This window comes from Poecilia formosa, unplaced genomic scaffold, assembly GCF_000485575.1.
Source record: "Poecilia formosa unplaced genomic scaffold, Poecilia_formosa-5.1.2 Scaffold183, whole genome shotgun sequence".
In the NCBI taxonomy this organism is placed as follows: domain Eukaryota; kingdom Metazoa; phylum Chordata; class Actinopteri; order Cyprinodontiformes; family Poeciliidae; genus Poecilia; species Poecilia formosa.
The window spans coordinates 677,668-695,331 of record NW_006800122.1 but is presented as its reverse complement, the minus strand read 5'-3'; the positions used below and the strand labels follow the sequence as shown (position 1 = coordinate 695,331).

General features: G+C 38.2%; 1 protein-coding gene across 5 annotated transcripts in view; it reads left to right on the top strand.

Annotated features, from left to right (window-relative positions):
* Positions 1-4,833: 4,833 nt before the first annotated feature.
* The window catches only part of jakmip1 (janus kinase and microtubule interacting protein 1), a 39,100-nt gene continuing 26,269 nt past the window's right edge, over positions 4,834-17,664 (top strand). Inside the window, exons 1-4 of one of the 5 annotated variants that reach the window (XM_016678465.1) lie at positions 4,834-5,369; positions 12,953-13,266; positions 15,619-15,951; positions 16,807-16,968. In XM_016678465.1, coding sequence (XP_016533951.1) covers positions 13,111-13,266; positions 15,619-15,951; positions 16,807-16,968 — 651 coding nt within the window. In that variant the 5' untranslated portion in view covers positions 4,834-5,369; positions 12,953-13,110. Of the gene's footprint in view, positions 5,370-5,647; positions 5,669-10,718; positions 10,810-12,952; positions 13,267-15,618; positions 15,952-16,806; positions 16,969-17,664 lie in introns of those variants that run through there. The other 4 variants (XM_007565806.2, XM_016678464.1, XM_016678463.1 and 1 more) reach the window with 4 other exon arrangements.

The following is a 17,664-nucleotide window of genomic DNA, read 5'->3' as shown; positions in this document are numbered from 1 at the left end:
TGCTTGAGACAGATGTAGCCAGTTTTTTTTATCAAACAATCATTACTTTGAGTCATTACAGTCTGAAAATTGGAACAAGCTGCTTCTGTGACTTCAGTCTGCTTGTTGTTTCTCAGTATGACCTCAAGCAAGTCACAGCAGCTATGTTTTTGTATTAATTGGTCAGAAACAATGTTGTGAAGATTAAGAAACACTGACTTGTTCTCAGTCTCACTCATAAAGTACAATTTGTGCATGAACTCTCACAGGATTCACATTTTGTTTCTGAATAAATATGTCAAATAAATGGGCAACTTCACATTCTTTGCTGGTAATTAATTTCTCTTTCTCAGCTCACAACCTTTTACATCTATTGGTCAGCTGGGCCTTAGTGGCAGTAGTAAAGAGCAAAAGTAATTCAAACAAAGAGTAAATTAATATTGCAAAGGTTGAGCTTTTGTTTAGTTTACTGTTCCTTGCAAAAATAATACCTCTTAAGCTTTTTCACATTTCGTCATATTTTAACTGCAAACTTCCATGTACTTGGTTGGAGCGTTTTGTGATATGCCAACACAAAGTAGCAGATAATAGTAAAGAAAAAGAAGGAAAATGTGGAAGAATGTGGTGTGCATATTGTTCAGGAACTTCTGAACCTGAAAATGTGCATCATGCTTCTAGAGACAACATTTTTTTTTGCCTATTCCTGTTTGTGTTTGATATGTTAGTATTTCTGCACATCAAGTTTTTAAGTGTTGCCCAAAATTCTAAATTATATTTAGGTTTGAAATTTTGACTGGGTCTTTTTGACACATGAATGTGCTGTGATATAAGCCAGATATTGGCTAGACATTGAATTGAAGAGCGGATTCACCCATCTTCTTTCTGGATCTGCTGAAATCTCCTCAGTGTGGGTGGCCTGAGATGTACCACAACTTGCCATACTGTCCACTAAGACACCTTCTTATTATGACTTGCTAAAATCGTATTGTAGATATTTTTTGCATATTTTAAACAATGACTGTGGGGGTCACAAATCAATACCACAAACTAAAAAGCTGAAAAGATCAAATCCATGACATTACACACTGCCACATTCTTCTAAGTTAAGCATGTCTGTTTTCCATTATGTAAGTAATAATAATGAAACATTGGTTTGCCTCTAATGGTGCCTGTTGGCTCACACTTTTTTGCATTCAGGCAACATTAGAAATCTTTAATTATTCTGGGTGTGGGTAGAGGTTTATTTTTCAGTGCTTGTAAAGCATTAAAATTCTTGGGCTTTCAAATGGAATATATGAGTTTACTTCACCGATGCATAAGAATATAAATATCCACTATGTAACCTTGCTTGCTTTGACATTTATTTAGGTAACGTTTCAACAAATCACAGACTTGCAGGCTAGAGAAGCTGTCCTCTGATATTAGGAACCTAGATTTTGGGCACAGACATGGAACAACAGGCTCAGAAATTTATACTGACTAATAGTGGTGACTCATGCCCAGGAAAAGCCTAATTACCTTCATATGAATTGGTTACGTCGCCATGGGCACTTGAGTTAAAGTTGTGAAAATAGGTCAGTATAATGGACTGCCTCTGAAACACACTCCAACTGTTTGCACATGGGTTTCAACTAAATCTTGTATTGATGTAAGTCTCCAGCTCTTGCCTTGCGGAAAATTCTCGCTATAACAGGTCTAACAGCACAACCAATGGTATAGTAAGCTCACTGTGGAAAGTTCTCATCAGTATGCTGAAAATAAAAAGGTCATATCCAGTTAAAAAGAAGCTGTGCTCTTTATACCCAAGCTTATCAAGGTACTGTGCCTTTTAAAAACCCTGCTGCAGCCTTTCACTTTTTACACATTTTATGATGTGATCAGTAGAGTTCAAAGTATTTGTTAGGATTTGACATGATAGAGCAACACCCTGTAGTGTATACTTGTAACATGGGAAGAAAATGATGGATGGATTTTCTTGTATTTTTACAAATGACAATCTGAAAAGTTAGCAAAGTATGCTTTTTTGCAATCACAGATGCAAGTCTTTTGTGGTATGCCTCTACCAGCTTCTCCTCTGAATCCAAGGTAAGATTGTATGCAAAGCGACCATGTTTTCAAGTTTTGCCACATGGTTTTTAATTGGATTTAGGTCTCAACTTTGTAAAAGCCGCATTGACGCACGAAAATGCTTTGTTCTAAACCCCATGGTTCTTAAACTGTAGTGGAAATCACTTGCACTTGGGCTACTTTTAGTGGTATGCAGAAGAAATATTGAAACATTGATATCTGTTTGGCAAACAGATGCAGATTGTCTCAAAATGTCTTTAATTTACCCATGTTGAAATTTGGGAATGGCATAAAACCTAAATGAACTATTCCTTTCTTTTATAGATACAGAAGATACAGCCTTTATCTTCCCATCAACCACAAAATTTCTTTCACTGCTGAAAAATAGGCATTCATCAGCACAACGCTACCACAGCCATGTTTTACTGTAGGATGGTGTTTTTCATCAAATATTTTGTAGCGCTGCTTCATCTTTATTTGTAGTATATTAGACAAGGAATGGGTAGAGAGAGAGAGAAGCAAAGAAGACATGCTGCATAGGTCCCAAGGTCAGGAATCAAACCCCCATGGCTGCTTTGAGGAGTAATAGCTTCTGCATATGGGCACCCTGTGTACTGCTGCTACACCACGCACCGCCCCAAGAGGGCTGGTGTTTTATGTGCAAGGTTACCCTTCCTCTCCACAGATAGTACTCTGAATGTGGGTCGAAAAGGTGAGTTTTGGCCTCTTCTGACAAGAGCACCTTCTTCCACATATTTTTATTTTTTATGTCTACCTAATAACTCATGGCAAACTTTAAACTGACAGACTGAACCTCTTACAGCAATGCTTGATAAAAGAGCTACATGTGAACTGGTGAGAATAGAAATACATAACATCAGCTATCTTTGTTTTGATTATTACCTTTTACTCTGACCCATTAACAGTCACTCATATTATTACCTTAAACACCTTATGTTCCTTTCTTTATTCCATAGTAAAAAAATCACAAGGTCTTATCACAAGATTATTGTGATGTCATGTGGAGAATTTTCCTTTATCCTGATTCTATGACCTGCACTGCTTGTTGCTTGTTGGTTTTCTACAAAGTGCATTGCACAAGCCAACCTGACAAAAATGTCATGTTCCCTAAAACTGGGAGAGAAAAAGACACCCCAGGCTAAACAAATAACAGACATTGTGACATACATTTGCTCCCTGAGTCAATTTTTCACCAAAACAGACTAGGACCTACATTTACACAGCTCCCAATTGCTCCCAGCCTGTACCAACATTGCATTTTTCACTCCCTCTACGTGTCTGCCTTCTGGCCTTAGCAGAAAGTATTGTACAGATTGATATTCAATATTACCCCCATTCCTCTCTGCTTTATCACTCTGAATATATAAATAGTCCACACATTAAAATCTGTACATAAAGAGAGCAAATGAACACTACTGAAGGACATCTCAGTCCATGTGCTTTTCCTCTTGTGGCCTGTACTGCTTTGGAGCAATAAGCTACATATGCTGCAGCTACAGAGTGCTGTGCTGTTAGGATGTGTTTGTAGCTGCTCATGAATGGCAGACTGCCTGGCAAAGTGTGGAACAGCAGAGACAGGCAGCTGTGCGTAAGTAATGCATCCTCCCTGGAAACTGGGTCACAATCACACCACTTTTACACTGCCAGATGATTTCGTCTACTTTTATGATTCAACACGCTATATTGTCCTAATTTAAGGAATGCAGAAATATATCAGGGAATACAATGAATTCAGCAAGCTGTCTCATAGACAGCTAAAAGACAGTGCCAATCTAAAGGTTTGACAATTATAGAATGGAATATATAAAAGTCAAAATAAAAAGATACATTTTTTACAGACTCTTATTTGGGCAGATTCTCTCTTCATACACTTTCCTGCTTTCATGGTGTGAAATTGTTTAATAACAGAAAGCTTTAAGAAAGACATTTGTTTTTCTTTTTTATTGGCTAAATTCTGTATTTGTTAAATAATTGCCAATTGCACTTTACTAAACAAAATGTGTCCGTTTTTAAGGAGAAAGTATATGTCTTTCTAGTTTTTACAAAGGTGCATGGGGACTGTTTGAGTTAGACAATTTCACAAGAAAGGACTTTTAATTTAAAGAGGCATGAACTTAATTTTCTATGTTCTCTTCGTTGAAGAGCTACAACCAGAGAATCAGTTTTAAATAAACTCTCTCTTAGTTTCAGCCAGGTCATTTGAGAAATTTGAACAAATATAGTCTCTTTTAAAACATTTTTGCAAAATGACAAATATAGTGAATTGAACTAAACTTTACCGAACTGGGTAGCATTGCAATCTATAGTCAAATTTTAAAAATCCTCAATAAATACTTAAGATTTTTATGAAATATTTGGTATTATATTTAGCACCCATACTATCTTAAATAATTTCCTGATTTTTGGGTGAGTTCTAAGCTGTTTAAGAGTGCAGGACTGTTATTGTGATGAACACATAAAGGCATGTTTTCTATTCTTATAGTAGGGGTACTTTAGAATTTGGGGATCAGAGAAAGTTGGTGGTCATTAGGCCAAGTTTAAGAATGTATTGTTTTAAAACCAGTCAAGTTTATATTACTAAAATGTGTATTGTGAGGAAAAAGAAAAAACCTCACAAAGAGGTGCGTTTACACGTTTGTGTCCAAAGTAAAAGCATATTTCTGTTTAGAAAAGCTGGGTATTCATTGTGTTTTATATATCTTCAGTAACTGCCTGTGTGTGACCGCACATCCTGTACGTCCCCTCTCCCGCACCAGGCTGCGTGTTCACGCATGTACACGCGTTCAGTGTCATCCGTGAACACGCAGTCAGGTGTCGCACCTCTATCACGCTGCTGGCGACGCCCTCGTGGATAGGCTGCAGTCACTAACCGTGTTTTACTTATTTATTAATTTGTCGGCCTCGTGGAGATGTAATGTAAAGGAACGTGTGACGTAGCTCGAGGACTCCAACGTTTGTGGAGGAAAATAACGTCCAGCGCGCGAGGGGAGGACAAGAAGCCAGGCGCTGCTACTGGCTGTGTGTCGCTGGAGGAGAGTGGCTGAAATACAGTTTTGGTCGTTGTGTTTACGTCTGGACATGAGTGGAATTTATGGAGAAGACGCGTTTGAGCGGAGTAAGCGGTACCGTGCATCTTAAAAGTGCATGAAGTGTTTTAATTCAGATCTCCGCACCGTAACCCACCCACCCCGGCCAGCCAACCAGCCAGCCAGTCTCCCTCCCTTCCTTCCTGGATGTAAAAGCAGCGACGCTTCACTATCATCCAGCCACTTGTGACCGGGCGCTTAGGACCTCCATTTCAGGTGAGTTTGTTCGCAATGTCATGCTAAATAACTTATGCCGATTAATTTGTGGAATGACAAGCGGCTAGCCGCTTCCGTTACCCGTGTTTGATGATGTAGCAACGGTGCAGTGGAGGACTTAACACACCAGATGTCTCATCTTGTCTGGGTTTTAGTTTCGGGAGTTTGGTGGCCTTTTTCTTCAGAAACCTAAGAGTTTTTTGACTCGTTAAAGAATGTGAATAATGCGGGGCTTTACTAAAATAGTCCACCAGTTAGCCAGAGAGGAAGCATGGAGCGCGGTGATAACGTTACCCGACGTGAGTAATTAACGTCTGTCTCCTTTTACAGATATTTATTATTTCATCCCACCCTTTTGGTAATAAAATAAGATTTATAAGAGAACGTGAATTGTGGTTTTAACCAGAATGTGGACCTCAGTTCTCTGTGGCTGGAGGATGCTGCGGCAGCCCCTCGCATGTCGCCGCGGGGTGTGGTTGGCAGGCAAGTTGGACAAGCACCGACTCCCCTACAGCAACCCACTGCCCTTTAATCTGCTGTTTGACTTCCCAAGAGGGGTCTGGCCACATCACATTAGGGCCACCTCTAACACATCTCAGTATAGTCCTTTACCAGCTTTCTCTCTTGCTGTCATATTAGGAGTTCTGGGGCTTTGTAAATCAGCCCTGTTTGATCAGAAAGCATGATGTATCCTCTACTTTGAGTTATCTCATTTTTCTATCAAACACAATTTCCTGTTAATTATCAAGTAGTCGTTACCCCTCACACAGCCTTTTTATGCTGATTTCTTCTAGACATATTGTTTTTTCCAATTTATCCCTAACTCATAATCCCTTATTCACTGACAAACTGTATAGTGCCATAATAATCCTGTGAACTATTACTCTCATGTGTTTAGGACCCTCTCTTTGGAGCATCTCTCTCCACCTTCAATGTAAAAAGTGTTGTCACTACTGGACTGGACTGTCCTGCAGGAGGTGTAATTATTATTGCAAAGATGCATGCAGATGTGCTCATGTATGCAAAAGCAAACCCTTGCATACACATTATGTACTTGCTGAAGCTACACCCAGTCTCTCCTGCAGTGAAAGAGAATAATCTCATCAGAGACTGGGTAATAAAATTAACATCCAAAGATGTCTAATTCATGTTTGGCTTCACCAGTGATTGGGGTCACCTAGTGACTGAGCTGTGGTACTTTTCAGTCTCCAACAATCAGCCCTACCATGGCCTAAGTCTCTAGACTGCTGACTGTGTATGTGTGGTCTGTGGAGGGATGTCTGGAGAGCCGCCAGACCTGTTCTGATACTCTTACAGTCTGCTGATGTTACTGCAGTGTGAAATGTGTGACAGTGTGTAACCCCCCCGGCCCCCCAACCCCTCCAGCTTGGTAGCAAATGTGTGGTATGAGTAAAAACATGTTCAGTGGAATCAGCTTATCCGTTTAATCTAAGTTAAAGTTTAACCCTAGCAGAGATGTGAAGTCTTTACTAGAGCTCATATTTGCCTGTGAGGCTGTTGGATATTTTAAATTTTTCATTGAAATTTAGTTAATGTTTGACAGTTGGTTAGTTCTGTGTGGTCTTTCTGGCTTTGAGAAGAACCATCTGTTAATGTACAATGAGCATGTTTTCAGCCTACATTGGTTTGCCCAGAAAGTTAATCTGTCTAAATTCACAAACTAACTTTTAAAATGCGTTGTTACTTTAATTATTATTTTGCTTATTATTATAATAACACAAAAAGACACACACATTGCTTCTTCCTGAGAGAATAAAGCTTGCAAAGTCAGAGGAGGCTCTGACTTTGCCTGGGAAGGAAAATGAGATCTGTTGGAGTTCAGGTGGCGCCTGTGAAGACCTTTCTAATTCTGGTACCATCAGCCATTTTTATGGCGTTTGTTGGAGCAGTAGATGACTTAAAACTGAGAGGAAGTGGGTAGATCAGCTCATCAGAAAGGCCAGCTCGGTCCTAGGACGCCCCCTCGACCCATTGCAGTTGGTGGAAGACAGAAGGAATCTGGCTGAAACAACATTACTGATGGACAAAGTTTTCCACTCAAAGCTTGAAGCTGTTGCTCAACTGAGAGCTCCTTCAGTGATAGACTTCTGCATCCTAGGTGCACAAAGGAGCGTTATCGCAGCTCCTTCCTCCCAGCGGCTATGAAACTTTACAACCGCCACAGTTTCCAACAATCTCAATCTCAAGTATTTATATCCCTACTATCTGCATTTCATTCATTTCAAATAACAGCCATGCTCTCATTTGTACATCCGTGTTGTTTGCACAGCATGTTATTTGCTAAAAACAACAGCAAATAGTCTGTTGTTTTTAGTACATACACATGACCATCCCATACATTTTTCTTTCTCTAAATTACAGTATTCAGATGCATGATATTTTTAATAAGTGTACAGTATTATTTTTGTCCTAACTTTTTATGTATTTTTTTTTTATCTTTTATGTAAACTTCCATGAAAAAAAATATTTTTCTTTCCTGTATTAAATGAGATAAAATTATGCCCCCAAATTTCTGATCATATCTTAATTTTTTAGTTCAGGGACATATGCTTTGAGTTCAAAACTAATACCCTGGTCAAGAAACCTGCAAATGATTTTCTTGTTTATTTGTTATGATCCTTGGAATAAAACGGCAAGTGGCCACTAAGACCACCAAGAGAAATTTATAGTTGTTTCCACCAGGAAAAACTTCAGTGGTTGATCTGTAATTATGATTAGCATTTTTTTATTGTTTTGTGCAGGGGTTGAAGAAAAACAGTCTAACAAAACAACTTAAGGTTTTAGAATGGACAAACTATCAATTAAGAAAATGATCAGCAGATTGAAACAGTTAGAAGCAATGTGATGAGATTGTAAATATCTGGCAAACATCCAGATATAGGGTTGGGGTAGAAATGTTGATGGGCATATGGTAGGCAGACAGACTTGTTTTCCCCCACAGGCCTCAGGTTTCACGTGATCAACTGTTTCCAGCTGTTTAAAGTGGTTACTTTACATAGTGATGTTAAAAATATCAAACCTTGGCTTTTAGAGAAAAAAAACAGTTTATTTCTAAATAAAAAAACAACAACAAATGTTTGAATATCCTGCGTTTACTGTAAGTTATTAAACTTAAAGTGTAAAAGCACTAAAACCCAGTGCTGCTTTATAATAAGGCAGAACTTTTTTTAATTTTTGTAAAACTTATGTTGTGTTTTTACACTTTATACTGCTAGATTTAAGTCAAGATTAACAGCATGAGTCTGTGGTACAAGCTGAAGCTGTATTTTTATTCATCTGCTTGCCATCCTATTTGCGTTAATTTGTCTGGAATCATTTATGTCTCAAACCTCAAGTTGTTCCAACATCACAGTCCGTAGGGGTTTATTATCACCTCCATAAGCGTGGTACTGCAGTTGCAATAAAGCAGTTTAGCTGCAGTGATGTTGGTGGCACATTAATTGTTTTTAGCGAGTATGTTTTTTATTCATTAAATTTGGCCTGTTGCAAAATAATATCTGGTTGGTTTTGAATCATATTGATGCTGGTACAGCCTCAAAATGTGGAAGGATAATTAATCTTGAGCTGTCAGTTGTCCTTGATGGAAGGGTTACTTCCACTTTCCGTCTTGTTGCAGAATGTAAACTTGACTCTACATGAACAGAATGAGGTAATTCAAGGTTTTTGACCAAAGTTGGCAGTTGTTTGTTTCTGTGAACATTAAAGGTGCTTGTTAGCTTCACAGTGCCCCTATAAAAAGTTCCAGTCTCCCGTATGACATTCCTGGTTTTCAATAAACTGTAAACTTTGAAAAGTAGTACCCACTTGCCATCTTGGCAGCATGCACCATAAAGTGCTGTAAAAAAAAAAGTGTTTGCCCTCTTGCAGATTTCTTCTGTTTTTTTTTTCTATTTTATTTCACTTTAGTTATTTAGATTCTCATTTCATATACAATCTGTAGCAAAACCTGTATGTTCTTACAATTGATTGTGTCAGTCTTAGCAACAACACCTGATTCAAATATTGTAAAACCTGGCAGTGAGTCTTGTACATTGCTGTAAAAAAATTTTGGTTTCGTCTTTTTTAAATTAATTGTTTTAATTCAAGCCTCAGAGGCTTGGCTTTTAATGGATTAATGATGTGTTACAGGTTACATCAATGCATCTTTAATCAGAGTTGAAATTTGACTAGGCCACTCATAAACCTTCAGAATCTTTGTTTTTTTTTTTGTTTTTTTTAGAAATTCAGAGGTGGACTTGCTGGTGTTCTCTGGGTCATTGTCCTGCTGCTTAACCTAAGTGTGTTTCAGCTTAAGGTCACCAAAGAATGGCTGGACTTCTTCAGGTTTTTCTGGTAGAGAGCAGAAGTCTTTGTTGCATCATCACACTTCTACCACCATCTTTGGCTGATGTTATTTTTCTGAAATTATGTTAGTCTTACATGATGTCAGCTTTCCACAGAAGATTGTATAAGAAGTCATCCAGATGTTTTTTTTTTTTGTCAAATATGAGATGAATTCTGGATTTTGTCGTGGAACTCACCCATGATATTTCAACCATGAATACTGAGCTTTACTGAAAGAAGTGAGCCTGGGAGCACTTTAGATATTTTACTTGGCCCTTTTGTGACTTCCTGGATGAGTCGTTGATGTGCTCGTTGTAATTTTATTAGACCAACGCTTCTGGCAATGTTCAGCACTGTTCCATCTGCTCTCCATTCACAGATAAAAGCTCTCACTGTCATTTTACTTAAGTCCCAAAACCTTCATAATCTTGAATCCAAACTTCTCTAAAACTGTAACATTTAAAGATGACACTGTAGTGTTGATGATGAGGAAAGTGACATAGCTCTGTGTGTGTGTGCATGCGTGTGTGTGTGTGTGTGTGAGAGAGTCTCAACACTTCAGTTCGCAAAAACTTAAACAGAAAGAAAGCATGGAAAAGTGTTTAATATGCATTTGGTTTCTGAGGAAGACTTTCATCTAGGCGCAAGTAGGAATTAAATTTACACTTCATCCGTTATGCCCCACAGCCATTTCTTCCCGGGTGCACCTGGTCTTTCCCAATGACACAGGCAAGCATAGACATGTGAGAAATGGTGGCAAGCTTATACACAATACATACATGTGTGATCTTATTCCTTTTTCATGTGATTGCTATTCAGTTCAGTGCTACTGTAAATACAGCATTTGTTCTTAATGTGAATCAGCAGTGAGAGCTTTTGGTGCCAGTGTGAATGTGTGTCAGCTGTGTTTGTCCCTGGTTGGTCAGTTAAAGGCTGAGAGAAAGCCTGTTTGTGTTCACTGCTCTCTCTGTGTGAATGATTTTTTTCTTTCCATGTTTGTGAATCGGAGTGAGATCCGTAACTTCGGCATGCTAGTAAAGCGGGTCGGAGTGTTGCAGCAAGCTTGGATGAAATAGGAGGACAGAGAGGAAGATGGGTAAGGTTGGTTGAGGGATGCGTTTATTTTCCTTTAAATTTTTATGTTCTCCGTTTCTCTTATTGATGAACCTTCGGATGTCTTTCGTTCCATCACTCTTCCATCTTTACCTTTTATCTCATGTGAGTGGCTTGCGTAAATTCAGCTTCCATGCTCGCTGCAATCAATTCACCTCCCTCAGCTGAGATCGACTGAAAGATGAAACGCAAATCATGTGTTTATGTAGGGATATTTCCCATATACAACCTCCATGCAGTTTTTTTTATCCATCAATAGGTTCCTCCTTCCCATCATCCTTTGCTTTTGAGAAAATGAGAGTTTTTGACAGCAAGAGTTGCCTTGGTAACAATTTCTGCCATCTGTGTATGTTGTAAGGCAGCTTGGCAAATGTGTGTCGAAATAGATGGAAGCGTCTCGAGTCTAAATGCTTCAGCTCCCTCCTTGTTACATTATTTATTAAATAAGTCAGCAGAAAGACTCGAGGGTTACTGGGTTACAGACGATGTTGGAGCTGCCCACTTTCGGCTCAACTGATTTGTGTCAGTGCAGCAACACATGTATGACAAACTGTGCAGGAGAAATGGACGCCCTGGGCTGGAAACAAGGAGTGGATAAGTAATTAATTTAAATTACTTATTTGCTTAGGCTTATGTGCCTTGGTTACTTTTTCCCAGCTCAGACAAAGGCAAAATTAGGTAAATATTTTAAAAATCCATTTATTTCCTTCTAAAAATATCAGCAATCATGTTGTTAGCTTTCTTAGTCAAGTTGATGTCATGGTTTCTGAGAGCTCATTATGGTGGTAAAGCGAGAGGTGGAGACAAATCTTGTAGTGATGTTCTAATGGATTCAGTGGAGGATTGGATATCAGTAGGGAGCTTCTGAATTCAGCTGGTTAAAAAAGGGAATGTTATATCATATTCTTAAAGCTTTATCAGGATATTACTCATGAAAGAATCATTTATTACACAGCTGATCTAGAGCAAATATGTTTTCTTTTTAGTCCGATTATTACATTACTGTGTTTATCTATTACACATAATCAAAATAAAAGTAAGGAAAAATGTGTGCTTCTGGTATAGACCATGTACCCTATTCTGAAATCGGTAACATAATATTTATCCTGGTTTTGTGTTTTGCCTACTTCAAATAAAATTGAGCAAATGAAATCCATTTTCAGTTTGGCAATAATAGCAAGGGTGTTTTGACAAACCTGTGGTTCTAATTAATATTTTCTGTAATTAAATAATTTGAATAATAAATTAGAATCATTTCCAGGCCTGACTCATGCAGATACATTGTCGACAGTGAGCACTGTTGCCTGAAATGATTTTCTCAGTTTGCCTTTCATAACATTGCACTTCCTTTGATGCAACATTTTGACAGTTTCACTTTGCAATGTCGGTGCTCACTATGTTGTGTAGCCACTGCAAAACCACATGAGACGGATATGGAAAAAGAATGAATGGAGCCAAGATGTCGAGCTGAAATGAAGCAAATTTACTCAGGGGTCCATTAAAGCAGACTGTGCTTTAATGGACAGTTAAAAACCCCTTTTTTAGCGAAAAAACTTTCAGTTTGTAATTTACATGTTCTTTCTGCTGAAATCAGCTGAAAGGTCCCAACATGAAAATTGGTGGATTGAAGTCGATCCAGTATCTCTGCTCTAGCTGGGGAAGTAGCCAAAAATGTGTAATCACCATTTGCTGTAGGGCTAAGACAAGTTTATTCTGATAAAGAATAGATTTGCGATGCAGCTAGTGATGCAAATCATGGGATGTCTGTAGAAAACATTTTTGTTTATTATAGTTTCTTTGTTCATTGAAAGAAGATTGTAGTGAGATTCTCCTGACAAGGGATTGCAATGCTTGAACAGACGCATTTTCATGCACTATGTAGCCTGTGAGTGCACTCTAGGGAGTGCAACAGACTGATGATAAATGACCCTTATGTAAAAAAAAATAAAAGAAAAGAAAGAAAAGTGAAACTGGTGACTGGGGAGAGAGTAAACATTCCCAAAATAGTCTGTTTTCCAAGGTGGTGGTGTGTCATTCGGCTCGGGCCCAGAGTGTTGTGTGGGATAGTTTTGTGTAACCCAGTTTATAATACTGACTCTCTGCTTGTATTTTTCTCTCTTAAACAGAAAGCTCCAACAGCTCCTGCTCACGATGTAGACGGTGATGTGGAGATGAAGATGAAGATGCAAGGACTTGCAGGGAGGAGGAGCAGTGACTGACACTCTCCTCCATTTCGCCACTTGGTGCACACTTATGTCTGTCCTGACAGGGCAGCTGGAGTGCTATGTCATCAACCACACCCCCATCGGCCCAACCCTCTAAAAAGGGTAGGAAGCCGGAGAAATCAGAGGTGATGGCTGATTCACCGCAGGCCACCAATGAGGAACTTAGGAGCAAACTGATGGACATTCAGATCGAACTGCAGCAGGAGCGGGGCAAGGTGAGGAGAAACAATGGACTAGGCCGACAAAAATAATTAATAATAATAATAATAATTGGAATGGGAGTCTGTTACTCTGTCCCTACTCAATTCAGACTTTTATTATCATAATTTGATTCAAAATTGATTAAAAACAATTCATAGTAATTTCTGCTTCAATCTATCGGTATGCAAAGGATCCTCATGTCTTCTTTACAAGACAGAATGGCATTAGTGTCTTTTTCACATTTATAAAGTTTTAATCCATGGTAAGACGTAATTGTTACAGGTTGCATCACATAAGTTCCACTGTGGTCCATTAGGTAAAGGCACTGCTGACCTTTAGTCTTTTGGTAAAGCTGTGGCACAGCTATCTCAGTTAAAAACATATAGGAGGGTATTGCTTACCTTTGGCTCCGCTGTAGCTTGGCTCCGCACATTTTACATTTGTAAAATGCTTGATCCTCGTTCTGCAAACCTTGCACACAGTGAAGCTCATGCCAAGCTTGGTCCTCCAGCACATTCGATTAAAAAACAAAATTTTTGCCTTCAACGAAGACAGGGCCAGTTTAATGTCTCCTTTCATAATTGTAGTTTCCTCTTTGTTGTGGTGCTTCCCGCTAATGCATGTGTTCTAGTTCCAGCTGCATTTGACGTCAGGCGTAATTATTAAATGGAGGCCGACAGACAACAGATTTGTTTAATTTTTAAACTTTTAATCACCCCTAATAATAAATAAACCTTTTTGGTCTGATAGTTAAGGAGATGTCTAGAGTAGACACCAGACCCCTAATGTCTCCTCAAAGTGGTGCTTTGCACAAAGTGAATTAAATAATGAGTTATGACCTTGAAAATCCTCCAATTTCCTCATCTCTGCACATTTGGTTGCTCCAACTTAATAATGATCCCAAACATGCACCCTAACTCGTTTTGGAATGGATAAAGCAGACTAACATTATGCTTCTGTAATAGTCTGATATCAACCCTGTAGAAAATAACTATCTTTGTAAGTTAAATTTGTGGCAGGAAACAAACAGATTTTTTAATTATCTCTTCCACCCAATTCTATGTTTACTGTAAAATTATACTATTACAAAAATTATTATAACCTTAAAGTTATTATGACATTCATGGATATAAATATATCAAAATTTCTGACAGACACAGTAAAGCTGGAAAAGAAGTTCTGGAAAGAATAATTGCACGGCTTCCTTCCATCCTTATATAGCACAATATATATTTAATTGATTCTCATGAAAATGGTGTTTTAACTCTTAGTAAAGCCAACAGTATAATTATTGTAAACCACAACTCCAGTAAAGCTTTTAGTGGCTCTGTTAGTGAAGGCTTTCCCTCTTTAACACTAACAAGAGCACATTGTCCACAGATGAGTCAGGGTTGTGCCATGAAGGACAGGCACTGAGGCAGCACATTTCCATTCAGGCTCTGATAGTGTACTGTGCAGATAAAAACATTTTTTTGTCAAAAGGGGTAATTATATGATTGGATTTGCTTAAAGCAATAGAAGTATAGAAGTTAAATTCTTTATAAAAATCCTTTCCAGAAAATTCTGGATGCAGAAGCCTGTTTTGAAATACAACAATCTGAAGCATATTGACAAGTGGTGATATACAGGTTAATTAATTCAGCTTTTTTTGTGATCTATGTTCAACCTGCAGAAATATCACTTAATCAACCAACTAAACCGGATTCAACTGGCATAATTGAACAACTTAATACTTGCTGTTAAAAATCTCATTCTCTTAGGCTATTAATTGCATATATTGCATAGGTTATAAATTCTTACCTTTCATAAACTCATTGTAATGAGTAGTTTGGTAGTCAGTGATGTTCAGGTAAACCAAAAACCCTTTAGGTTGAATCTGAATTCATTGAAGCCCCTGAACATCCTGAGCACGTATTTACAGCTTTGTTTATGATCCAACCTGGTTTTCAATGTCAAGTTCTGCTAACAATAACAAAAGAAAGTTCCAAAGGAAAGATGTCTTTCACTTGCAGGATCTCTCCCAGGAGGAAGAACTGCTTCTGTGTAACTGTATCCTCCTACTGACATGCACACTCCCTTCATGATCTGTTTTTATCCTTCATTGTTTGATTTGGACAATGTCCATAACCTCACATGACTTTTGTTTGTTCAGGGCATTTGGCACAAATGAAAACTATGTTGTTTAATGAAAGACGAAAAACAACTGAATACATATACATGCTTATATTCCATACATGCATTTCACTCTTACAGCAGGCATATTTAGGACAGGCTTTCACTTTGCAGTTTAGTAAAGGTTATGGCAATTGAACCGTTTTGATGTTTGGGCAGCAATAGCATTGTTTTTGGTGTCCACTTTCTCACAGGTGTGTAAGCTCCGAGAGCGTCTGCAGGAGCAGCGACAGGCCCGGGAGCTTGAACAACACAAACACGCTGTAGCACTCACTGACCTGCGTGCCAAACTCCACGAAGAAAAGCTACGCGAAATATCGTCTGCTCGCGAGGCTCTAGGGCGGCAGCATGAAACTGAGCTAACCCGGGCGATCAAGATCCGGGACACAGAGGTGCAGAGGCTGCAGGGACTTGTAAATGCACTGAGAGATGGAGCAGCTGACAAGCTTAAAAACGCCCTTCTCGTAGAGGCTCGGGAGGAGGCGAGGAGAGCTTTTGATGGGGAGAGGCTAAAGCTTCAGCAGGAGGTGGGTTCATTCATGTGGGTGTGACAGAGAACTTAATAATTTAATTTTCCTTCACAGTTTGTATTTCTTTGGTTTTGGTGTTTTTGTACTGATCACCAGTCAATTTTTAAATGCTTTTGCGATGTTAAGTGCCCACTTTTAAGTTTCTATAATCTACTCATCGCCTGCTGTAATTCAGTGTGACTCCAATAAGCAAGCCTTATGTTATGATCAGAGGTGAACATTTGTTATATAGAAAGAATTTGACTAAATGGGAATCAGGACCACAAGTATTAGGAACAGAGTGCTATGTAAAGTCTGTACAAAATATCTAATTTTACTGCAGATTTTTATCATTTTTTCCTGATAATTTGTCAATATATTTAGTCTAATATACTTAAACTGATACACAACTCTCATTCACATGGATGTCACATTTTTTATGTGCCATAAAGACCTTGCGCAGGTCTATTGTGGGGATACGAATTATTTGTTTTCCAGAATTTTCATTATTTGTTCATTCTATGTGGTTTTTGAAATCATAAATGCCCAACAGATTTTGTGTAGCTTTTATGACTTTGTTCATTTCAGTAATTATTAAGTTGCATGTACTGGGAATAAATGTGTGCGGGTGTGTCAACATTCTTGTGATACTTCAGACACCTTTGTAAATTTGTTGCTGAAAAACAGGAAGCAAGTTGGAAAGCATGCCAAGCTATTGTTCTACTTTGTGTTTTCTAAACAAACAGAGCATTAAAAATTACAGCATTTTAATGGGATGACAAGTATTTATAAATATATGAACCTCTGTCTGGGTTGTTTATACTTTTACATTTTATTAATATTAATTTATGTGTGCGGGTCTTTATGTTTTAGATTCAGGAGCAAAAAACAGCCAGGAAGCAGGCTGAGGAGGCGTTGGCAAATGCTCTGCAAGCTGATAAAGCCAAAGCAGCTGATCTACGCACAGCCTACCAACAACACCAGGATGAAGTTCATCGCATTAAACGGGACTGCGAGAAAGACATTCGCAGGCTGGTAAGACCGTGTTAAAGAGGAATAACATATAGACTCAATGTGTCCAAGTTATGTAAATATTCTGAAAATTCCTAGTAAATCCAAAATTAGAAACAGTTTAAATAATTAACAATAAATGTCCTTGTTATTTTGCTTCACATTAGCTTTGACCTTAGGCGCCGTATGGGATCTTAGAGCTTGCAGGGCTTGTCCATAGAGCCAGATTACCATTCATGTTTACATGGACATGTTTGCTCATTGAGAAATAACAGTTAAGCTAACCTGCATGTATTTGAACTAAGGGAGGAACCTGGATACAAAACAAGAACACACAAACGTTTTTCACACTAAAAGATAAGCAATCTTATGGCTGTCTACATTTACTGTTACACTTAGGAATCCATGTTATCATTGCTACTAATGATAGCATTTGTAGGAGAACATTTGTCCTTCTACAAATGTTGCAGAGCATTTGCACAGCAGCAATCTTTGCTCTGCACCAAAGATTGTGAAGTTTAAACCAATTTTCCATATTCTTGTTTGAAAAACAAAGCACTTTGTCATAAATAATGACATTTTGTTTTGAAATTAACAAAACAAATCTATCATTCCTAATTCTTAAAGGATTACACCATTAATTTTCAGTTATTTAGATCAAAATCAAGCTGCATCATCAAAACTGTAATTTATGAGAATTAGATACTGCGGTATGAATAA